We start from the raw sequence: 24,930 nt of genomic DNA on the forward strand, positions 1-24,930 counted from the left end.
CGATATAGAGTATAAAGATTATAGACTTAAGGGGATTAAAGATCTAGATTAAAGATTCTAACATATACATATCTTATTTTAAATGGTTCTTTATACATTTATTTTTGTTTGAAATTGCTTTTTAAACATTTTTTTGTTTGAATTTATACCCTAAAAGGCATAAATATATAAATAATTTTAAATATTATAAAATCGTTAATTTGTGTTGAAAATATGCACAAATTCCTCTTATATATTATATCCATTTTTATTTTTCTAAATTATATTATAAACAAAATTTTCACCTCCATTTTTAATAACTTTAATTACATTCTCAAACGACGACGCATATGATCGATTTGGTGTAAATTAAGGCGACAATGAGATTGTTACTCATTCGTCTTCTCCATATTTAAATATGGTGTATTTTTATTGTGTTACAAAATCATCTCTTAAAAAAGAATATTAACGTTGTGAAATATAAAATATAATATACATAATTATTCCCTAATAAAAATGAATGTAATTTGAAGACAAATGAGTTTATTAGCCAAAATGAGAAATACAAACCTTACAAGACAAGATGATGATTTTAAAAAGAAAATCAAATTTTAATCATAGATTAAGAACTGTTTATACTTGGAGATAAAAAAAAACATATATTTTAAATATAGTTAAATGAATAATATTAAAATTTGGCTAATTAATTTTCATCTTTTTACCATTATTAATGGGTTAACTTATTTAAACATATATTTATTTATTAATATTTATTTTTAATACATTATTTTCTATCTCATTTCAATACTTGATCATATTTTTATTTACTTATGGAGATGAGTATATAATAGTTTTTTCTTATTTTTATAATATAAATAAAATCTTTTTCATTTAAAATTATTCATATTTAAATAAATTTTTACTTTTAAATATTATTTTATTCAATATTATAAATTATTTTAAAAAATAAATTATTTTTTTTTCAATAAAGCAAACATATATATATATATAATTAGACGGTATCGCTATAAAGTATCAATGACAAGGAATCAAAAATAAAATTTAAATTCATATGATCTAAATTTTCTTGACAAACCATTTTTACTATCAAATTTGTTACTTTATTTGCTTCCTGCAATATAAATTGAATGTTGCTTCATACACAACTTTTAAGTAATCGATTAACTTTGACACAATATTGCTTAATAATTCAAAATACTTTTTATTTCCTAATAGACATTACACCACATTTTCACCATCTAATTCAATTATGAAATTATTTCAATTTTGTAATTTTGCCTCTATAACTACCCATTTAATCACAAGTATTTTTAAGAATAGGTATCCCCTTACTCCCATTTGTAAAAAAACAAACAAACTCAAAACTTAAAATTATATATATTTAGAAATTGGTTCAAACTTTTCTATACAACCTTAATATATATATATATATATATATATATATATATATATATATATATATATATATATATATATATATATTTTAAAAAAATTATATAAATAATATATTTTTTAATTATATAATTTCACACCCATAAACATGACTGACCAGGATTCGGAGGTGGTGGACTTGAAAAAAGTTATGGTAAACTTAAATAATTAACGAGAAAATTTTAAATAAAACAAATAAATAAATGTAAATTTATCATTTTTTAATAATTAAATAAATAAAATAATAAATTATATTAAAAAAATTTAAAAATTAGTAAGTAATGTTACATTTTTACCGTAAAAAAATATATTTATTTATGTAAGAAAGCCCCCTCGAATCCTTTATATATCCCTACCCTTATACACTAAATCAATATATTAATATAATAATTGTACTGATTATTAAATTTTGTAAAATTTTATAAATTATATATAATTGAAAAAAAAAACTCATTTAAATAAATATAAATATATATATAACTAACTAAACCTTAATATTTTAAATATATTATTTATTAATAGTTAAACCTTAATATTTTAAATTATTTTGGTTTTTATTTCTAAAGATAATGTGCCATTGATTTATTAATTCAAAATATTTTATTAATTTTATAATGTAAACATGAATCACTTTTTCTTTTTGTTAAAAAATTAAATTTTATTTGTAATTTTTTAATTGACAGGGGTAAAAGAGTCTATTGCGATCATGAGCACGAGTTTGCTGCAAGGGTTAGGGATTTAGAAAGGGAAACGGGTAGTTTCTGATGGAGGTCCTCAACGGCATCGTTTAAGAGTCAGCCGTCTCTGCAAAGGGTTTTGGGGGTTTAACCTGCTTCCGCCGCCGCCGTCGCATATTCACAATCCACCTCTCTCTCTCACTGATATTCAATAGTGGAAGAAGAGCTCCAATGGTGCTATCCAACAAAAAGCAGAAGCAGAAGCTCAGAATCGCAAGGGCCGAATTACTCGCAGCATCGGGTAATGTTCATCCTGCTGCCCAACCATCTACAGAATCTGCAGCAGCTCTAAAGAAGAGTTTTTCCAAGCGAGAGAAGCGCAGAATCACCCGACCTTTGGAAGCTCCCGACGCCGTCAATTCTAAGGCCGCCGTTGATGCCGAAGAAGTGAACTTTAAATTAGATGAGCAGACTGGTTTGAAGGAGAAGGTAAAGAGTAAGAAGAGAAAGAGAGCTGAGGGATCGGAGAATAACAACAACCCAGAAGCGGAGAATAATTCTAAATCGAATAAGAAAAAGAAGAAAAAGAAGAAGAAGAAGAAAAGCAAAAAGAATACGGATTTGAACCAAACGGCTGAAGCTGTGGTGGTGGTGAAGGAAGGAGATGTTAACATGATGGAGGCTAGCATTGAACAACAAACAGAGAAAAGGTATGTTTGTTTATCTCTTGAGGAAGTAATCAATTGCCTTTTAATTCATGAAAATTACAGGAAAATTTGATGTAGGTGTTAATAATCTTTTCATGGCATGATTTCTCAATTCAGCTGCATTTCAATTTTGTTCAAAATATTGCTTCGATGAAATTTATGTTCCTGCCTCTTTCCAACTGTAAATGGAGTTTCAAATTGTGACCAAACCCTTTCCATTTTGAGGGTTGATGATTTTGAATCTTGTTTGTCATCGATTCTGTTGCTCAGTAATGTTGTAACATGATTTCTCTCCATTTGGGTGCCCAGTTATTGTGGAATCTCATTTTGGATTAGCTAATAATAGTGTTCCTGGATGAATAGTGCTTATTTTACCTTTAACAAGATGGTCAGATATGTTAGGTTTTGATGAACTATGATTGGTTTTTGGTATTTAGTAGTTTAGGTTTGTCCTGGAAAATGTTTGATGTGGTTTCAAATGAAGCATTTTTTAAACTAACCAGACACTAAGATGACTGTATGTGTTTTTGATTGGTTTTCAATCTTACAGAGAAGAAATCATTGAGGTTTCTACAAAGGTTTACGCAGGCGGGATTCCATATTACTCGACTGAGGATGATATTCGGAGTTTTTTTGAAAGTTGTGGCACCATAACTGAATTAGACTGCATGGTGTTTCCTGAAAGTGGCAAGTTCAGAGGAATTGCCATTCTCACTTTCAAGGTTAGACTTGCCTTCTGCATCTGGTCTAGTTGGAATTTGTTCATTTCGATTTTGTGTTAGTTTTATATTGAAAAACAATTTGTTTTTGCAGACTGAAGCAGCAGCAAAACGAGCATTAGCCCTAGATGGATCTGACATGTAAGTAAACTCTTTTTTTCTTTTCTTTTTTATTCTAGGTCAAACTAATCTGAAGTTTCATATTTTATTTTATTATTATGTTACAGGGGAGGATTATTTCTGAAGATCTCACCCTTCAAGTCTACTAATAAAGTGAAGAAAACATTTGATTCCGCCCCCAAAGCTGTGGAAGGCTACAATAGGATCTATGCGGGGAACCTTTCATGGGAAATAACTGAGGACGACCTAAAGAAGCACTTCTCAGACTGCAATATAACTTCCATTCGTTTTGGTGAAGACAAAGAAACAAAGGAATTCAAAGGCTATGCCCATATAGATTTTTCCGACAGTCAGTCTCTTAGTAATGCCTTGAAACTCGATCAAACTCTGGTTTGTGGGCGGCCTGTTAAAATAAGCTGTGCTGTTCCTTTGAGGAATCCTCAACAACCCAATTCAACAAAGACTGAAGAACCTTTGGCAGTTGCAAAATCCATTGATAATACAGCATCAGAAACTTATGTTCCAAAAAATACAACAACAGAAGAGGAGACTGTTGTTGCTGTTAGTGGGAAGATAAGGCGAAGAACCTGTTACGAATGTGGCGGAAAAGGTCATCTCTCATCAGCTTGTCCAAACAAACCGGCCGTCGAACCAAACTCCACAAAGTCTGAAGAACCTTTGCCAGCCGCTAAATCAGGTTATACTACAACACAAGCAAAAACAGAGGCTTATGTTCCGAAAACTACATCAAACACTTATGTTCCAAGATATACAACAGACACTTATGTTCCAAAATATACAACAACAGACACTTATGCTCCAAAATATACAACAGCAGACACTTATGCTCCAAAATATACAACAACAGAAGAGGAGAATGTTGTTGCTGTTAGTGGGAAGATAAGGCGAAGAACTTGTTACGAATGTGGTGGAAAAGGTCATCTCTCATCGGCTTGCCCAAACAAACAGGCCATAGAACCAAACTCAACAAAGACTGAAGAACCTTTACCAGCTGCAAAATCAGGTTATAATACAACACCAACAATAACAGAGACTTATGTCCCAAAAACTACAACTGAGACAAATGTTATTACACCAATAGAGACGGCTGCTGTTAGTGGGAAGATAAGGCGGAGAACCTGTTACGAATGCGGCGAAAAGGGTCATCTTTCATCTGCTTGCCCTAAAAAACAAGGCGTCAACCCAATTATTGCTGTTTGAAATTTTACTATTTTATCCATTTAAGGATTTTGCTGCTTATGAGGGAAAGAATTTTGTTGTTTTTATTGGAGAAAGGATTTTTGGAATTGAAAATACTATTTGAGTTATTACATTCAGGTGGATTTGTTTAAGTTTAGAAGTAATTAAAATGACAAAGTGGTTATTTGAATCCTTCCTAAGTTTAAGTTGCCTTGGGGAACATTTTTTTTAGCACTGTTTTGTTCCTCAACAACACACTTAAAACCAGGATGGGAGAATAAGAATATCACTTCTCGAGACTCACTTAACAAAAAATGTTAATCCATGATCATCCCGAAAGCAAACATAATAAAACCGGAATGGGCTCTCATCATGTTAGTTAGATGGGTCGTGCTGCTAACAACCAACCTAAAATTAAAATAAATAAACAGATTGTTAGGGCTTTACCATGTTTTTAACATGTCCATTTTAAGTTCCTTAGCATTTTTATCTAATAAGAAAGACCCTCAATTATGAGTCAATGACATAAATAAAGGAAAAGAAAGTGTAAAAATTGATCAGCTTGACAATGTCCTGTCAACAATTTGAAATGTCATAGGCCCTTTTTCATACATCATTTTTTTTTTTAAATTAAGTAACATTTATTCAGATACCGACATCCACCTTCATTTTCTATTAGAAAGGCTTCCAATGTGCTTTTCATTAATTAAAATTCCTTTGGTGAGATCTAACACAAAACTTATGAAATTTTTAAAATGAATTGTGCTTCGTTATTTTTTTTTTAAAATTAAGAAGTACTAGCATGACACTCACGGTCATTACTCCCGCTTCAACACAAAGTGTTTTCAAATGAAACCAAACTCGTTAAGTTAAAAAATATTGTTAAATGACGAAAAAAAAGATTAAAATGTATTTTAACAATTATTTATTTTCATATTTTTGTGACCCTAATTTATTCTCCAAAAAATGAACCCATTTAAAATTGAACATGACACTTTTAATTTCTTTAAGTAAAATTATCTTATAAAAGATTTGACTTTGGTATATTTAAAAAAAGAGAAAAAATGGTTTCTTAATAATAATAATTATATTATATATCTTTGAAATTAGAATTAATTCTCTCAAATAATCTAGCAAATATTTATATTTTCTATTTTAATTTAGTAAACAACAAATGTATTATATTAAATTAAAGAAATGAGATAAGAAAGAATAATTAACCATGAAAAACGTGAGGCAGGGAAACGTGAAAGAATAAGTTTAAACAAACAGATCATAGTATGCATATATATATATATATATATATATATATTTTTTTTTTATTAATAATATAAATACTTGTAAATTATTTTGTTACTTAAAAGGGACTACTTTACTTGATCATATCATCTAATATAATTTAACCAAGTGCACCGTTGATTTTTATTTATTTTTTAATTAAATAATTATAATATGTTTCTCTTTGTTTTGCCGCAAATATAAATATGCATCTAACTAGTAGGCAAGAAAAAAACACAGACCCCCACGTTAGTTCGAACGTGTTCTTGGGTTCCGCCTGAAACCTCAAGCCTTCCCTAAAAAGGGCATATGATTGCATGTTTTAACCCATTAAAACACCCAACATCCGTTACCCTCTTCTGCAATCTAACATTCTTCACAATCTTTGTTCAGAAACCCAACAAACAAAGATATCATCTTTTCTTTTCTTTTCTTTTCTTTCAGATTGGTGATCTTTCCTTCGTCAGTCATACCTTTTCTTTACTCCTCCTGCTTCGTGGGTTTTGCAAATTTAAGGTAAACTTCAATCAAAGTTTGGGGTTTTTTGCTTGAGTTTTCCAATGAGACCCTTAAGAGGTGGAATCAGTAAGAAGAAGAAGAAGAAGAATAAGGTGGAGACGAAGTTTGACCCAAACGGGTCTCAAGTTTCAGCGCCGTCTCTTCCACATACGTTGGATTGGTGGAACGAATTCTCCAATCGGCTCACCGGTATTTATGATTTTCTCTATTCCCTTTCTCCTTCGATCGCTCTTATTCTGAATTATATGTATCTCTGTCGTTTGAATCTACTGGTTTACGGGTTTCATCCCTTTTCTATCTATGGAGTTTGATATTGATATGGAACTGACATTCATTGATTGACCTATTGACAGTCATAGATCATTTTCCTTTTTAAACTGTAGGAATTCCATATGAACATCATAAGGTTTTGAGTATGTTTTCAAGTGACATATTGAAAGCACCTCTTGTCTCATATCTGTATGTGGCTGTTCTAACTAGATGTGTGTCTTCAAATGGTTAATGAACTTGTCTTATGTTCAATGTCTGCACTTTGTTATGTTATCTTTGAGTGAATTGTGTCTGAAATTTCACTTAAATTTAAGGATATATCTGAAACATTTGGGAGGTTCTGTTGGCATACATGATGACTGTCATGTGTTTGTTCTTGTGCAGGTAGTTTATCTGAAGTTAAGGAGACGGCTACATTCGAATCACTTTTCAAGTTTTCGAGAAAGACATTCAACTACATTTGTTCATTTGTTAAGGATGATTTGATGGCGAAATCTACTTATTTCATAGATATTCATGGGAAGCCATTGTCTCTTAATGATTGTGTAGCCATTGCTCTAAGGAGGTTAAGCTCGGGAGATTCACTCTCAATTGTTGGTGATTCACTCGGAGTTCACCAATCAACTGTTGCCCAAATAACGTGGCGGTTTGTGGAGTCCATGGAGGAAAAAGGCCTCCACCATCTCCGGTGGCCTGTAACTGAATCAGAAAATGAAGATGTAAAGTCCAATTTCTTCGACAAAACAGGACTCCCCAACTGCTGTGGGGCGATCAGCACGACTCACATCTTGATGAGTTTCTCGCTCGACGAATCCAATGGCGTTTGGTGTGATAGTGAAAACAAGCATAGTATGCTCCTCCAAGCAATTGTTGGATCGGATATGAGATTTCTTGACGTCGTTGCAGGTTGGCCGGGGAGCTTGTCTGATTCTGTCGTGTTGAGGAACTCGAGTTTCTATACACTTGTTCAAGAATCAAAGCGGCTAAGTGGAAAGAAAATGAAGATGAAATCGGAAGAAGAAGAGCCAGGGAAAGAGTTGGGAGAATATTTAGTAGGGGGCGAAGGTTTTCCTCTTTTGCCTTGGCTACTTACTCCTTATCGAGGAAAAGAGCTTTCGGATTCCCAAGTTGGGCTCAATAAGCGGATTTCTGTCGCGCAAGTTATAGCCGAAAGAGCGTTTACTCGGTTGAAGGAGAATTGGAGAATTATTCAAGGGGTGATGTGGAGGCCCGATAAGAATCGCCTGCCAAGGATCATCCTCGTTTGCTGCATTTTGCATAACATACTCATCGATTTCGAGGATGAGGTGCAAATGAACATGCCGGTCTCTCATGATTCGTCGTTATACAAGCCACGAGCTTGCAAAGATAATGACAAGTGTGGTCTTAGGGAGATGGTGAGTCTACAATTATCGAGGAAGCTCGACCCTCGTCAATAGCCCAACATGGGACTTTCTTTGTTTTGTTTGTCAAGTGATTCATTCTAAATGGAGTCTAACATTCATTTTATTGGGAGTTTTCTTTGTTAAATTATGCAATATTTGTCACATTTTTTTTAGTTGATAAACAAATGGCTAGTATTGCCTTATAGGTGAAAATATTATATTGGTGTCTATTAAGATATTGTTTTCCAAATTGAGAGCCAATTATTGATAAGGGTTTTATATATTGTGACTAAGCAAAGCATTTTAAGGGTCCTACTAAGTAATCTTCAAACAATTATATATCAAGTAAGCCAAAAGTGATGTTATAGTCCAATAAAAAAATCCAGTATTTATTGCTGATTAATTAATTGTGTAATCCTATGTTTTTTAATTAAGAATTAGTTATCCTTATTTAAATAAAATTTAAAACAAAATAATAAAATATAAATGTTAAATAATATGATAAATAAAATTAAAAAATTCAAATTCAAATGCAGAATATCCAAGTAATCCAACCATTATAGAATAATTGAACAGACCCATCAAAAGAATCTACTAATATAGTATCAATTAAAAAATATCATAATAAGTTTAAATAATAAAATAAAGGAATAAATTTTTAAATAAGATAATAAAAATAATTAGACATATAATATGTTAATATGATTGACATTTAAATAAAGTGGTTTAAATAAAATAAAAAAACTATATATACTAATCTAAAACACATAAAATTTGTCATACAATTATGAGTATTTATTTTAAATATTTTATCACAGACTAATTAATTTATCATTATTTATCTTTAAATTTGCTTATGACAGAATTCAAATATTGGATCTTTATTTTGAAAATTTATTCATAAATATTTTAATTATTAAACTATTTAAGATTGTTAAATTTATATTTATAAATATATATATATATATATATGTAAGAATTAAATAATATTAAAATTTATAAAACGATATATGAAAAGATGATAAATAATTAAATACTATGTATATATAAAAGAAGATAAAACTCTAAAAAATCATATGAATATTATATACACAATTAAATAGATTATAAGTACATCAAAAAAATTATCAGTATCGAATCCTTTAGATAAGATATGTTATACACAATTTCATCTTATATTCTGGACATTACTTCTTTTAATATTAAATTTAATGCATATTTATTCATTTGAATTTAAAATAAAAATAAAATGACGTTGAAACCAACCTCTTTCTGAAATTTGAGTAAAAAAAATTAAAAAGTCAAAGACTTTTATTATTATTATTATTTTTAAGTAGTCAAAAGATGGGCCGGGCTTGAGGAACTATTTTGTTACTATAAGCCTGACACATTTTAACATGGGCCATACCCTAAATAGATAAAATTAAAGGCTATTTGAATTGGGTGAAAATGACAAGAATTACAAGTTTTAAGGGTCTATTATATTAAATTTCCATTGTTGAAGGGTAAAATAGAAGTGTGTATTACTATATTATTCAATTTTATTAAGACCGATTGATCCACCCTTTAAAGCTTTATGAATTATTATGACTTAATCAGGTAATTATGGACATGCTTAAATACGTAACCATGACATCATCTACCTAATTAGCTAGGTAATTAGTAATTTAGTTACATAATATTTTTAATGACTTTTTACCCACAGTAATAAATGATAGGAACTCGTTTATTTATTTATTTATTATTAGTGTGGTTATTAGGTCCGAAAACTAACTACAAAACTTTGTTATGTTAAATTATTATTATTATTATTTAGTTTGAAGTGAAACGAGAGATTTTTTTTTTCATTTCAACCTCAAAATTTACTATCATAAAATCTCATGTCATTTATCGATCTAATATAATTATTTGATAGGTGTGATTTACGAATAAATGTATGAATTTTGTGACAAAATGAGGTGTAATATTGGTATTTTGTAAAACTAAATATTAAACCTCAAAATTTACTATTATTTTATCCTAACAAAATCCCATGTTATTTATGGGTCTAATATAATTATTTGATAGGTGTGATTTACGAATAAATGTATGAATTTTGTGACAAAAAGAGGGTAACGTTGGTATTCTGTAAAACTAAATATTGAATTTCTCTAAAGATATTGAACAACATAACCTTCTCGATTGTTATTCCCTATAATTTTTTCATCCAACCACTTTTCTTAGGAATCGAAATGGTTTTCGTTTAGAATTTAGATATTGGAACTCAATTGTAACCCAATTGAGAAATTTTCTTCTATGTTTACATACTACACTTTAAGTATGATCAAAGCAAAGGAGGTTCAAAGTTATAAGGCATCTGTGAGGTTGAAAGTTAATAATATCTATATTTTAGGTACCAAGAAAGGGTCTTTTATTTTTTTTTTTTGTCTAGGGAGCTGTCATCACTTAATTTGGCAAAGTAACTAATAATGAGGTCATGATCACATCAAGAACATGAATACTAAATAACCGTGGAATAATGTGTCTCAATTTATCAATTACATCTACATAATAATAATAATAAATATATATACAGCTAGTCAACTCTCATTAGTCAAAGTTCCCAATTTGTAGTAATTGTCAATATATAGACTATGGCTCCCTCCATATTAATTATACTCATAATTAGTCATCCTTTGATCATCCCTTCTTCATAATCAAGACTTGGGTATAAAGAGAAAACAGAGACCAAGAATTTGGAACAACAACCATACCCATCATGGCTACAAATTACCACCAATTAGACATGGCCGAGGTCCAGATTGAACCGGAATATCGGATCTTCAAGTGCAAGACCTGCAACCGTCAGTTCTCATCTTTTCAAGCTCTGGGTGGCCACAGAAGTGCCAGCCACAAGAACAAGTTGAGGCTCTCGGTTCATGACTACTCAACCGGGCAGCAGTTAAGTACCAAGCAGAAGACACATGACTGCTATCTGTGCGGGCTGAAGTTCTCTTTAGGGCAGGCCCTTGGCGGCCACATGAGACGCCACAGGGCCTTCACCCTGCCCGAAAACGAACCAACTTTGTCCCTCTCTATATCTCCTTTGATCGGGCCTGTGCTCAACAGGAAATCAAACGGCTGCAGTAGAATATGCATGCTGGATCTGAACTTGACCTTATAGAAGATTATTGTTCCCTGCATATTTCATTATTATTTAAGAAATAACTAGTTCTATACATACATCTATACATAATACTTTTATTTCTATCTTTATATTTTATGATCACTGTATTTATTGTACCCATCAACTTCATATTGAAAAGAACAAAAAAATCATTCAAAACAATGTAGCTCTTTAGGCAAGACTGTTGTCCTGGTCAGTTTATTTGAATTTGACAAAAATATTTTAGATTTTTTTTCCTGGAGGCAAATACAAGAGAAAATGTCCAATGTGGAATTTTCACTACAACAAACAAATAATCTAAAATTAAATACTGGTCATATATTATCTGTAAAACAAAGACAAAATTGTGGGCTAAGAACAAAATGCATACTGGCAAGACATCATTACATCTCAACAGCAGATGGGTTTGTTTGGTGGTCGGTTTCTCTTTTTCTCTTCATCGGTCTAAATTTAACAAAATCTTACTCATCATTATCGCTGCTGCTGCCACTTGGGATTCCTCCCTCTTCTTCTTCTTCGCCATAAAGAACATCTTCATCATCTTCACTTTCATCCAAACTGTCGCCATAAGAGGCGGTTTGATGATTTTTATTCTGAACAGCCTTCTCAATCTAATAATATACCCAAAACAATTTTGAAACAGCATCATCATCAAAATGTCTTTTCAACTACTATAAGATGAACAATCATCAACATAAAGAACTACCTGAGCCCCAATGAGTTGCAATCGACCTGACAACTGGAACAAAGACTGCACTGATGTTGCTCTTGATTGGGTAAGCTGGAAAAAGGTAACAATACAAAAAAAAAAGAATGAGATTAAAAATAAAAGTTTGCAAATTGAATCAAGTATGTGAGCAAAAGATAGCTCCTAGTTGAATAAAGTTTTAAGAAAAACGGATGCAAGATGTGAAAAGAATGAGGATTGGATTCTCATCCACAATGCATGTTGTGAGCAATGTATCTGATTAGGTTTGTTTGACAGATGAAATGTAGGATAAAACTTATAATGTATATCTTTGCTTTTGAAAATGAGAACAGGGATGTTCAGCATCGGAATAAAAATTCTGTATGAATACAAGGTTTAAATTCCTTTTTGCAAAAAAAAAAAGAAGAAAATGATACCAACGGTCAAAATACAACATTAAGCTCTCAAATGACACTTATGAAATAGAAGTTAGTACTGAATCTGAATTCAGTGGGAATCTCTATCAATGAACTGTAATCCTTTTTGAACAATTTGAACAACAAATTTGAAGTTTTTTTAATAGATAACTATTTTCACTTGAGCTAATGTGGATGGGTAAATTTGAGAAATTTAAAGAGATAGAAAGAGAGATGAAACATATCACACTAGTGCATTGGATAAAAAATCATCTTGCAAGCAATAAAGATCTATTGAGCTTCAAAAGATGAAATTCAAATGCCTAAGTTGGTCAGACACTAATGGCTACTTTATATTATACAAACCATTCTTTCTCTTTTTTTTTGAATTTTAGGACACTAGCACAACCTCCCTCTTCAACTTAAAGGCGTTCTCAGTGGGAATCGAACCCGAGACCTTTGGTCTCTTAGGCAAGACTCTTGCTACTAAAACTACCCTAGTGGGAAACCATTTCTCTCATCAAAAAAGTTACATGTCCATTCCCATTTTCGTTGGTTTCCAAAGAAGGCAAGGTATACAAAATGGCCATTATGTTGATACATTTGTACAAATGATGTGTTAAAAGTAGTTAAATACTTAGACATACAAAGAAAAGTAGCATGTACACAAAACTAATTTCTTCCGCTGGCCTTTTTTGTTTATAATGACAAGTTAACCTTCAAAAACATAATACCTTGTGTAATGAATCGAACAGCTCGGAAGATGGCTCCTGAGAAACTACGAAATCACTGTGGTTCACCAATATACAACAAATCCATGGTAAAACATGATTCCCACTGCATACTCTGTTATATGAGAGACAACACAAATTCATATCAAAATGTAATGCATAATATACCAACAAAGTAGTCTTGTAATAAAGCTACAGTTAATCTATGAAACTTTCTGAAGATAATCACAATATATGAAACGTTTGAAAACTAAAGTTGGTCAAGGAACAAATTCAAAAATTCATTAGTTGTTTCTCATTTATATCTGAATCCCAAAAATAATAGATGTTTCCAAATGGGTCCATTGTCCAACAAAGAAGATATCCCAACACTTAAGACTAGGCCAGTTTCACCAGTTTAAAGTAGAATATTACATAAGTAAATGAAAATTATTTATAAAGCATTAAATAAAAATATCAAGAGCTTCTTTGATGTAGTTTCTTTTATTTAAAATAAACCAATTTTTTTTTTTTTTTGGAGGAGTGGGGGAATTAAACTTGTTTGATGAAAAATTGGATTATTTGGGTTAAATGACAAAAATAACCATTCATCAAACCAGGCCCAAGTGACCAATAGTCAATTTTGCATTACTAGTGTCAGAATGAATTTAAGCAAAAAAACAAAAACTACTGCACAAGACATGATGTTTCAAAAGTGGCTTATAGATATCTTCATTAGGCAGTAACAAACAGGGACAATGAATGGAGAAACAGACCTCAACTGCCAAATTGCCACCGATAATTCCAGTAGCTTGAATGCTTCACTAGGTTCCAAAGACAAAACAGCTGTTCTCATCTGGTGGAAAAACATTAGATCATATTGTGATTTAGCAACTGCAAAAATTTGTTACATCCAAAGAACAAATAGATTTCAAAAAATGGAAGCAGACCTTCTTCTGTGACACATTATCTTCAATACTTAAACCCAACAATTTTGTTGAGTCTGTCAATAACTCGGAAGGAATATCCTTTTTGTAGTTAATTATCCCTAGATCCTTTAGCTTGTTCTCCATGCTAATAGCAGGCCTTTCAATTTCCATTTCATCTGTAAGAGGACAAAATGCAAATAATGAATCAATGACCAATTGACCATAATAATATGTCTTTTCAAATCAAAAAGTGATCCAGCCGCACCTTCCAGTATTGGGCACTGGATAGGCAGCAGAGATCAGGGACGGTCCACATGATATTAACTATTAAATACAAGAATATTTTAATCATTTAACTGAAATAACCCCAAATCATGCATTTTTTTTTATCAAATAAGAATTTATTTTTCCAAAAAACAGATTATTTATAATAAAAAACTTATACTGAACCAGCTCTAAAAAATGTAGAACAAATATCTGCATTGGTGACATCAATTAATTCAAAATGAGAAATTGGATACACCAGTTTAAAGAGAAGATAAGAGGTCAAAGCACATGCTTATCATGGACCAATATTCTGGAACAAAACAAAGATTCAACAAAAAAAAAATCAACAAATTGAGTAATCTAAACTAGGGAACATAGAATATGAAAGGATCCATCAACTACCATTTCACATAAGCAGGTAAGGAGATTATATGAAAGAATATCAACTTACCTCCACTTCTGCTATGAATTAACTCATCTTCCAACTTGTCTGAATTCCATTGGCTCCCCTTTTTATCATGCAAACCCAGAATCTTTGGAATAGGAAGCAATGCATCTTCCGCATTTGCACGATCTAGTGCAGTAACTGCTTATATATAAAAAAAAAAATACTAACATAAGACTTTCAAATACAATTCAAGAGCAAAAATTGTACGTAGAAGAGAAAATGACCCATATGACTAGAACACCTATTTGTTAAAATCACATAAGGCTCCTCCGTGAAAAAAGAAAACCTTGGTCTAAAAAAATTAACCACAGAAGAATAGGAAGCTTATGAGTTTTCTCAGGATGACATTTGGACCAAGAAGACCCAAATACAGACTTCATTTTAAAAATGAAATAAAAAAAAATCAATTTGCTCCTAAAAAAATACACAAGCTCAAACATTTTTTTCCTAGCCATAAACTAAAGCATCATATAACTTATTTGACCTATCTGTAACAGCTAAAAGACTAAAATGATAACAATGACGCGAGTATTGATCAGTCTTGACTTGCCTTCATCATTTCTATTTGATCTTTTTTTCTTTTTGTGAGCTTGCTTGTTTGGCAGTAGGATGCCAGTAAGAGAACAACTCAATTTTACATCAGTACCGGCATTGACTAAGATTTTCTCAAATGATGGCTTTACTAGCAAGCCATGGGCCAAAAATATGTGAACAGAAGCAGGTTTTACAACACCCTGCAATTTTGAAGCAAATATTGCTGGAATGGCAGCCTTATCAGTGAAATCAACTGATAGGGAGATTTTTGTAGGTTTGCTACTGCTTAGTTCCTCAATATTTTGACCATACCAAAAGTAACAAATGCCAGTTTCAGATATAGCCAGCACATAAAAAGCAGGAGAATCTGTATCTTCAGTCTCAACAACACAACTATCGAGAAACACAGCTGGATGATCCATTGCAAGAACACAGCAGGCTGACTTTTTCTTTCCACCATCAAGTTTCCAGATTGCAATGTATCTTTCAGAAGAAGCAGAAGAAAGTATGTATTTCCCATCATCAGTGAATGTCATGGAACAGATGGGTCCCTGTTTAACAGTTATAAGACATAATCAACTTAATGAAGGCAAAAATTACATTGTAGTCTTTATAATGATCTGAAAGATTACATGAACATGATCCACAGGGAAAAAAAACTTGTACCAAAAAATTATCAATTTTACTTTTAGCTTTGGCAATTTTCCATTGAGAATTGAGATCATGATCGTGACATAAAATACTAACATCCAAATAGCTCAAAGTAACATTCATAACAATGAAGCAAACTGATACAGAAAAGGCATGCGAAACATAGAATTTTGTTTTTGAAAAAAAAACTCACAGGGTGGCCTGAAAACTTCTGTATCTTTTTATGATCAGAGCAGTTGAAAACCTTCATCTGAGCAGAACCGATTGCTAATACATTTCCATCTGGTATAGTGACATCAACCAAGATGATAACGTTAGTACCAAGTAAGAATCAAAGCTAATCAAGAACCCATCTAGTAAGTTAAATAAGGATGCCCATAAGAATAAGAAACATTACAAGCACCAGAATCTGATATCTTGCTGAGCATCCATTACACTAAAGCTATAATTCCAATTTTATAGTTAAATTACAATTCAATTCTTATGTTTGGAGAAATCATGGAATTGCAATTCTGATGTGAAAATGTTGGAATTGAAACTTAAAAAATTATATACAATTTCAAATATATTTCCTTATTTTAAGTCATGAAACAAACCAAAGGATTTGGAGTTGGACCCACAATTCCAATTCTAATTTCAATTTCGTTTGAATCAAACATAGCCTAAGGCAAGAGCTACCAATAGCTCATTGAGCTCCATCAGTCAAGGTCTCTTTAATGTTAGGTATGGTTTTTGTTTTAAAGAACGAAAAAATGCTTGATATTTGATGTCGAGAAACATTAATATGACAAACCTGAAGAAACAGACAGTGATGATATTGCCTTCGTTGAAGCTTTAAACTTCTCCAACAAATTTCCGGTCATAGAATTTAGCTTGCAAATCATTCCATCAGCTCCTGCAGTGTAAATGCATGAATCATGCTTAGGAGATGAGATAGAACTGACACCCCTGCATAATAATTAAGGAAAGATTTAGGTCAGACTGATGCAGAGAAGGCAACTATTTATCCTATATATTAATTTTTTGAAAAGCTTAAAAAAGAAGGCAATTATTAAATAAAACAGGTTAAAACAATTTCACTGACAACTGAAACATAAAACTTGCTGAAAAAATCTTACCCAGGATGACAGTCACTAACCCTCCACTTCAATTGACCAGCCGATACATCCAAGGCAAGAACATCACCACCGCCAGTTCCCAGTACTAATAATGTGCTTTCAAGTTTCCTCTTTTTCTGATAAATAAAATAGATTCAACACCAAATAGACGAATTCATATTAAAATTGATCTGACCTTTTTATCCAAAGAAATCCACTTCATGCATGTATAATCCATTGAAAGGTGCCCCTTTTGAGGTTTACCAAATAAACCCGGGCCATCATCATTTGAGAAAATATCAGCGAATTCGGTCTGAATCTGCCCCTTTATAGCGTCCCAAACCTAAGGCAAGACATAGAATGAATAAAGCAACAAAATCAAATAATACTCACAACACAAGTCATCTAAAAACCTTAAGTGAAGTCATTGTGTGGATTTATTTTTTTTAGCTATTTCTTCATGACCACTGAATTCAAGTTGGCTTCCATTTGTGTAGCAACAAAGAAAAACGTACTTTTTGCAAATAAAATTGTAAACAAAACTTTACCGACATGAACAGAAAAGAGAAATACAATCCTACAAATACTTAATCTATCAATTACTATTCAAAGGTTTCATCTTTTATTCCAACTTAATAGATTTCTAGTAAAGAACATAGTGTATACCTTAATCCGACCATCCCCAGAACAGATAGCCAAGAAGTTCAATGACGGACTAAACGAAGTTAGTATCCCTCTAACATTTGACGAACCCATTTAGAGACTGCAATCAAGAACAAAATAAGCATGAGAACATATACTATCTTCGATACATGCCTATGCTGCACAAAACAAATGAGATAGAACAAAGATATACATGCCTGTGGTCGAAGAAGAAACCGGGTCGAACAACTTCGGTCGCCGGTTTCCGGTCGCCGGTCGCGAAGAAGAGGAGGGTCGGGAGGGTTCGCGAAGAAGACGTGTCGGAGCAGTTCCGGGAGGAGGAAGAAGGCGCCTTGGGAAGAAGAAGGGGTTTAGGGATTTAGTATTTAGGTTTTTTAATTTTATTTTATTTAATCACTAAAATAAAAATAGGTGGAAAAAAATATAATATATGTTATAATATTTTTTACTATTTCATTTTCAATTAAAATATTTTTAATTAGAATTCAACTCTATAATCATACTTTTATTAAAAATATAAATAAGGCATAATCATGTAATTAAATAGTTTCATTTAAACTATTATAAATTATTTTACATCTTACATTCATCTAATAGTTTTATAATATATATTTAACATTTAACTTATTTATTTACTATAAAATATTTTAAAATTATGTTTTTTATAAACTTTTTTAATAAGATTAATAATATTATTTTATATATATATTATTTATAATTGTTAAAATTAATGTTGATTTCAAATAAAAAAAAAATAATTTAATTTTTTAAATTTTAACAAAATTAAACACTTAATTTTATTTATAATATATTTTATCTTAGAATAACTAATTAAATATTTATTAAATAAATACTCAATCAAATTAAATCATTTATACTAAAATATTTTGAAATAATCATTTTATTTTAAAATCTTTTAATATATATAAGATTGAATATAAAATTTTAATTGAAGTATAATTATGATCGAATTTAAATTTATTCAATAAATCAATGCGCAAGTCATTTTACTCTTTGCTATGAGTTTTAATTAATTGTCTATTTTTTTAATTTATTAAATCATCTTTTAATGAGAAAAAATAATGAAAAGGAATGTCATTACTAAGAAGTCTAATTCAAGTAATTTAATCATGAAATATATTAATTAGATGTTGAAATATTGGATCAAAAGTGATGATTAGATAAAAACTAGCAAGAATTTAAGATTGAAAAATCAAAGAAGCATAATTAAAATTTTAGTTGTTATTCATAATTTTTAAAATTAAGGGAGAAAGTGGTGTAAAATATTTGCATTGGAATAATAAAAGAATAAGTTGCAGATTTCAACAAAAATACAACACAAAAGAAAAAAGAATTTACAATTTTTATAGGAATAGGATATGCAGTTGCAATTGTCTTTGTTCTAATTACAAATGAAAGTTGTAAAACAAAAATTATAAAAAAAAAAAAAATTATAGTTAATTGAATTACACTTGACAAATGTAATAAAAATGTAGCTAATAATAAATCTCCATTGTAAATTCTTCATATTTCTTCTAAAATAAATATTCCATTAAAAGATACAAGAATAGAAAATTACAATTTTTGATGATTTTATAAATTAATATTAAAATTTGTTTAAACCACTTAATTGACATCCAAACATAATAGTTGATTAATTTCAGTTTCTCAATTTAAAAGGTTAAACTTGATCATTATATAATTAAAAACAAATAAAGACATAAATAACTGTACAATCATTTGTATTAAATATTTCATCATTTGCTGATTTTTATATAAATTTTTAAATTTATTTAGTTATGTAAGACGAATTCCGAACAAATATGATTTTTCTTTTAAATTAAAATGTTTTAAATTTACATTTGTTCTATTGAACTTTTGACATTTAAACTATATGGAGTTGATTAATCTTATATGTTATTTCATTTGTGTGAGTTACTAATAATTTTATTTGAAAATATTATTTTAAATATATTTGATATATTAATTCAATAAAGTAACATTTACTAGGATAAAATATGAATTTAATTATCATTTAAAACTTTTTAAATTAAAGTAATTAAGAATAATAAACATGGAAGTTTGTGTTGACTTCTTAAATAAATAAATAAAATTAAGTATTATATATATATATATATATATATATATATATATATGAAATCAAAATGAGTTGCATATTACCCTAATATGATATAAATGTATTGATGATTTATTTGTTATATTAAAATCAATATTTATATACAATAGATTTTCAAATTAGTATGATCATATGTATCATAAAATAATATGTGCTATAAACTTGTTTCTTAATCCTCAATTCCTTCACATATAAAATATTATTAAATTTGAAAGATTTAAAATTATTTTATTAATTTTTTAGAAATTTAAAGAGTTTCGAGTGTGAATTGAGTTTGAGACTTGAATAATTTATATTTCATTGTTACATTATTTAAATTTATAATTATTCATTTTAGAATACATTGAAAATGTTTATCTATTTTTAATTTATATTTTTCTGCAATTTCTAGTGTTGAGTATATTTATCTAAAATGGTGTAAAAATTGTACACAATTCAAATTTGATGGATTTGATTATATATATATCCAATAAAGTTGATTAATTTATTTAAATGAAATGAAATAAAAATTTATAAATTATTCATGTAATTCATTGCATTAATAATCTTAAATAGGATACTATTTATAATCTTTGTCAACAAAAAAAAATGGCCAATAAATATTTGTTTAGTAATAAACTCTTATTATAATATTTGAATATTTAATTACCATATATATAGTCTTATTGAATTAAAATATGATAATTAAAATCATAGGTTTTATTGTTTGGTATTATAAAAAAAAGTGTATAAAATTATTTTTGATAGTTTTTATTTGAATTAAGGTCTTGAATTTAATTCTCATTTAAATACATAATTTAATTTTGATGACCACGAGTTAGCAATGTCCTATACTATACTAGAAGAGTGGTGATTACCAACTAAATTATAAACCTTTGTTTATTTTAATTTTTGGACTAAATAAATGAAATATTAAGATTGAGTATATTCAAAATATTAAGACTTTAAAATATATGGAAGAAATATTAAATTATCATTTAAATTGCAAAAATCAAAATCAAGAAAAAAAAGGTACATTTGAGTTTTGGAATATTATTTTCACTTCAAGCTTATTTGATTTAATAAGCCTATTATAATACATAGATCCTATTTTAATCATAATTAATTTTAATAAATTAAAAATAAGAATTAAAAGTACTTTTTTTTTGTATATAAAATAAAAATATAACTGAAATAAATAAAATATTTTTAGGTGAAATGAAATAGAAAAAGTGTATGAAAAAAAATATATTTTTTGATATTTTTTTCCATTTTAATAAAAACTATATACCAAAATGACTGTAAATCTAAAAAAGAAAGAAAATTAAAAACTAAATTAATTATTCTTAATATGTACACAAATTCTCTTCAAGATTAAGATTATAAAGCAATATATATTTTGTTTACTTATATCTTTATGTAACAAATCTTATTATTTTTATTCAAAATGATTCATTACAATAATATAAAAGTTGTATTTATCTCATTATAATATTTTTATTAATTTTTTTAAGTTTTATGTATTTTGTTTTTAAATATTATATATATATATATTTGAAACAAAAGGTACTATTTTAATAATAATCACTTTTAAATTTATTAAAGTAAAATATATAAATAAATTTATTTATAGATTAATATAAAAAATATATAATTAAAGTAAAGTAGAATATTTTTAGGTGAAAAGTTAACTCAATAAATAAAGTTATTTTTTTTCCAAATATTTACATCTTGCTTGAATAAATCTTTTATATTAACATTTTTTTAATCTTTTATATATCCAAAGTAATTTATTTCATTAATGAAAACATTTTAAATTTTTATTATAATAGAAAATTGGGGGTATTGGGGGCACGATTCACTGTGGCGAGTTCATAATACTTACACCATGATAGTGTTGCCACGTATGAAGTGGATAACTTTTAAAACATCTGATGCTAAAAATGGACGACTCAGATTAACTAATTTGAACACCTCCACTTCGCTACTTAATCTAACCGTTCGATAGTCCGTCAATAACACGTGGACGGTTAAAAGATTCTGTTATTTTGTAGTGGCGAAACACTGGAAAGGGAATAGAGTAGTTTAAAAGTAGAAGCCCCTCTCTCTTTTTCTCTATCAATTTAGCTTTTTCCCGGCCTTCTTCTCCGGCGTCCTTCTTTCAGGTATGATCTCTCTCTCTCTCCTCTCTCTCTCTTTCTCTCTCTAACATTCGATGATTTTAAGAAAGCCTGTTTCATTTGTTCTAATTTGAAAGAAGATTTCTTGATGATTATGATGATGATCTTCTTGATTCCTTACTTATAATATGTATCTATGATTCAGTTTGATCTTTCTTGCCTTGGAAGGAGAAGGGCATTTTCAGATTGTCAAGGAGAAAGAAAATGGTGAGTTTTTCCGATCGATTAATTCATGTTTTCTCTGTTTTTTCTATCTTCATGATTAGCTTTCTTTTCTTTAGAATTTCTTATCCAGATTAACCTTTTGTGAACTGTGTTATGTTTGGGATTTTGTTTTAATCAATTTGTGAAACTCTTAGAAAAGAAAATAGTTCTTACAAAAAAAAACCATACAATCATTAACTCAGTCCAATAGAAATTAAGAGATCATTTAAACCTCACATCACATCAAATATATTAGTTTAATGCTACTAATAGCCCTGTATCCACTAAATCAACGCCACTTGTATGCAGACAAAAAAAAATAAAAAAAAATAACAAAAGAGTTGTAAATAGGTGTCACTTTATGAGTGAGATACATCTAGTTTAGTGTATATACTTGCAGCATCGAAATAACCCTTCAAACATGAACTATAAAAATGGATTATTTGATTAAAAGATTGAAAGAATATTAATATATAAAGATAATATGTGAAATGATGATCAATTATTTCAAATAACCCAAATGGAAGGCCATGTAGTCTCTTATGGATCCCACCTGCTTTTTTGTTCCCTTGATGAATCCAATTGTCTAATTTGATTATGGAAATTCAAAGCTTATATATAATAGTAAAGATTAATTTGTGACTGGTCTCTTATTGGTGTTATAACTTATATGTATACAACTCCATGGCTCCATCATCCATGCATGGTTTATGATTATTGATTTCTCTTCTAATTATGTATTGTGTTTTCTTTTTGGCAAGGATATTGATTTGTTCAACTACATTTGTTCATTGGTGAAGGATGATTGGGTGAAAAAATGTTCTTATTTCATTGATATTCATGGGAAGCCATTGTCACTTGATGATTGTGTAGCCATTGCTCTAAAAAGGCTTAGTTCAGGAGATTCACTCTCAATTGTTGGTGATTCACTTGGAGTTAACAAATCAACAGTTGCCCATATAACTTGGCGGTTTGTGGAGGTCATGGAGGAAAGAGGTCTCCACCATCTCAGTTGGCCGACTAGTGAATCCGAAAATGAAGAGGTAAAGTCCAAATTCTTCGACAAAACAGGGCTGCCCAACTGCTGTGGGGTGATCGACACGACTCGCGTCTTGATGAGTTCCTCGCTCGACAAATCGAATGGAGTTTGGTGTGATAGTGAAAACAATCATAGTATGCTCCTACAAGCAATCGTAGGACCCGATATGAGATTTCTTGACGTGGTTACTGGTTGGCCGGGGAGCTTGTCTGATTCTGTCGTGCTGAGGAACTCGAGTTTCTTTACACTTGTTGAAGAATCAAAGCGGCTAAGTGGAAGGAAAATAAAGATAACATTGGAGGAAGAATTTGGAGAATATTTAGTGGGGGGCGAAGGTTATCCTCTTTTGCCTTGGCTACTTACTCCCTATAGAGGAAAGGAGCTTTCGGATTCCCAAATTGGGCTCAATAAAAGGATTTATGATGCACAAGTTATAGCGAAAAGAGCGTTTACTCGGTTGAAGGAGAATTGGAGGATTATTCAAGGGGTGATGTGGAGGCCCGATAAGAATCGTTTGCCAAGGATCATTCTCGTGTGCTGCATTTTGCATAACATACTCATCGATTTTGAGGATGAGGTGCAAATGAACATGTCGGCTTCTAATGATTCGATATTATACAAGCCTCGAGTTTACAAAGACAATGACAAGTGTGGTCTTAGGGAGATGGTGTGTCTCCACTTATCGAAGAAGGTCCACCCTTCTCAATAGAAGATAAGTACATTGTTTTTCAATTTATTCATTTATATGGAGTCTTAACATTTATTTTATTGAGAGTTTTCTTAGTTGAATTAATTATACAATTGTCACATTTTGTGTGTATTGATAAACATATCTGATAGAAAATGAATAGTTTGACTGACTTTTGAGTAAACGAGAGTTCAATACTGTTTGGGAGGTGAAACTGGAATTGAATAAATAAATGTTATTAAATTTGATAATATATCTAATTAAAAAATAATAATTCACTTAAATAAATACAAAAGCCAATAAGCAAAGCCATTAAGGGTTTTACTAAATAATATTGAAATATTTATAGCATGTAAGATAACAATGAGAGGCGGACTTATTATTTGGGTCCGGTCTACCTTTGAGAAATTGTTTTATTATATTTTATTTGTTAGATTTAGTTTGAGGCGGATCTATAAAGGTTCAAGTGGAACGGAAGTTTATTTTAATTTTTTTTTACAGTATAAATGTGATATTACTCTATAATTTTTTAATATTTTTTTTTAATTTAATATATATATATATATATATATTAAATTAAAAAAAGACAAAACTTATCTTTATCCCTTCTTATTTTATTCATAATTTTTATTTTATCTTCTTAAGTTTGTGAAAGATTTATCAATTTTTAGAAAAGAAATATAAACCACTTGATACAGTTTGTATGAGGTCTTTTTAATATTATTTCAGCTATATCGTTGTGAATTTAGAAGATATATTTCAATTTGGAAATAAGATGTATATGAAATTAGTATGGTATGAATTTATATATTTATTATTTTTTTTTGT

General features: G+C 29.7%; 5 protein-coding genes across 5 annotated transcripts; 4 read left to right on the forward strand and 1 right to left on the reverse strand.

Moving 5' to 3' along the window:
- Positions 1 to 2,179: 2,179 nt before the first annotated feature.
- LOC124932510 (phragmoplastin interacting protein 1) lies at positions 2,180 to 4,987 on the forward strand. The gene is made up of 4 exons (XM_047473155.1): positions 2,180 to 2,818; positions 3,366 to 3,537; positions 3,629 to 3,675; positions 3,762 to 4,987. The coding sequence occupies exons 1-4, from the start codon at positions 2,340 to 2,342 to the stop codon at positions 4,873 to 4,875; spliced, it is 1,812 nt and encodes a 603-aa protein (XP_047329111.1). The 5' UTR covers positions 2,180 to 2,339; the 3' UTR covers positions 4,876 to 4,987.
- A 1,379-nt stretch (positions 4,988 to 6,366) lies between these two features.
- Positions 6,367 to 8,486, forward strand: LOC124932051 (protein ALP1-like). Its single transcript, XM_047472652.1, has 2 exons — positions 6,367 to 6,840; positions 7,306 to 8,486. Exons 1-2 carry the CDS (start codon positions 6,693 to 6,695, stop codon positions 8,358 to 8,360), a joined length of 1,203 nt encoding a protein of 400 aa, XP_047328608.1. The 5' UTR covers positions 6,367 to 6,692; the 3' UTR covers positions 8,361 to 8,486.
- Positions 8,487 to 10,985: 2,499 nt separating this feature from the next.
- Positions 10,986 to 11,604, forward strand: LOC124928595 (zinc finger protein ZAT7-like). The gene has a single exon (XM_047468833.1). The coding sequence runs from the start codon at positions 11,065 to 11,067 to the stop codon at positions 11,467 to 11,469; it is 405 nt and encodes a 134-aa protein (XP_047324789.1). The 5' UTR covers positions 10,986 to 11,064; the 3' UTR covers positions 11,470 to 11,604.
- A 132-nt stretch (positions 11,605 to 11,736) lies between these two features.
- On the reverse strand, positions 11,737 to 18,226 carry LOC124930683 (WD repeat-containing protein 36-like). Its single transcript, XM_047471018.1, has 13 exons — positions 18,073 to 18,226; positions 17,879 to 17,975; positions 17,409 to 17,555; positions 17,234 to 17,349; positions 16,909 to 17,063; positions 16,309 to 16,397; positions 15,481 to 16,015; positions 14,934 to 15,068; positions 14,237 to 14,391; positions 14,063 to 14,142; positions 13,311 to 13,422; positions 12,179 to 12,253; positions 11,737 to 12,083 (listed from the first exon to the last, which is right to left on the reverse strand). The coding sequence occupies exons 2-13, from the start codon at positions 17,966 to 17,968 to the stop codon at positions 11,934 to 11,936; spliced, it is 1,839 nt and encodes a 612-aa protein (XP_047326974.1). The 5' UTR covers positions 17,969 to 17,975; positions 18,073 to 18,226; the 3' UTR covers positions 11,737 to 11,933.
- On the forward strand, positions 18,069 to 24,159 carry LOC124929801 (protein ALP1-like). The gene is made up of 2 exons (XM_047470192.1): positions 18,069 to 18,236; positions 23,137 to 24,159. The coding sequence occupies exons 1-2, from the start codon at positions 18,069 to 18,071 to the stop codon at positions 24,121 to 24,123; spliced, it is 1,155 nt and encodes a 384-aa protein (XP_047326148.1). The 3' UTR covers positions 24,124 to 24,159.
- Positions 24,160 to 24,930: the final 771 nt, after the last annotated feature.

Source organism: Impatiens glandulifera, chromosome 3 (genome assembly GCF_907164915.1).
Source record: "Impatiens glandulifera chromosome 3, dImpGla2.1, whole genome shotgun sequence".
Taxonomy (NCBI): domain Eukaryota; kingdom Viridiplantae; phylum Streptophyta; class Magnoliopsida; order Ericales; family Balsaminaceae; genus Impatiens; species Impatiens glandulifera.

Bases quoted from the DNA above. Each gene is read 5' to 3' on its own strand.
- LOC124932510 (XM_047473155.1), top strand. From the start codon at position 2,340: ATGGTGCTATCCAACAAAAAGCAGAAGCAGAAGCTCAGAATCGCAAGG. The intron at 2,819-3,365 runs GTATGTTTGTTT...TCAATCTTACAG, and splicing joins GAACAACAAACAGAGAAAAG to AGAAGAAATCATTGAGGTTT. The intron at 3,676-3,761 runs GTAAGTAAACTC...ATTATGTTACAG, and splicing joins GCCCTAGATGGATCTGACAT to GGGAGGATTATTTCTGAAGA.
- LOC124932051 (XM_047472652.1), top strand. From the start codon at position 6,693: ATGAGACCCTTAAGAGGTGGAATCAGTAAGAAGAAGAAGAAGAAGAAT. The intron at 6,841-7,305 runs GTATTTATGATT...GTTCTTGTGCAG, and splicing joins ATTCTCCAATCGGCTCACCG to GTAGTTTATCTGAAGTTAAG.
- LOC124928595 (XM_047468833.1), top strand. From the start codon at position 11,065: ATGGCTACAAATTACCACCAATTAGACATGGCCGAGGTCCAGATTGAA.
- LOC124930683 (XM_047471018.1), bottom strand. From the start codon at position 17,968: ATGGGTTCGTCAAATGTTAGAGGGATACTAACTTCGTTTAGTCCGTCA. The intron at 14,143-14,236 runs GTCTGCTTCCAT...TTTTTCCACCAG, and splicing joins ATAATGTGTCACAGAAGAAG to ATGAGAACAGCTGTTTTGTC. The intron at 12,254-13,310 runs GTATTATGTTTT...ACCTTTTTCCAG, and splicing joins TGTTCGATTCATTACACAAG to CTTACCCAATCAAGAGCAAC.
- LOC124929801 (XM_047470192.1), top strand. From the start codon at position 18,069: ATGCCTGTGGTCGAAGAAGAAACCGGGTCGAACAACTTCGGTCGCCGG. The intron at 18,237-23,136 runs GTATTTAGGTTT...CTTTTTGGCAAG, and splicing joins AGAAGGGGTTTAGGGATTTA to GATATTGATTTGTTCAACTA.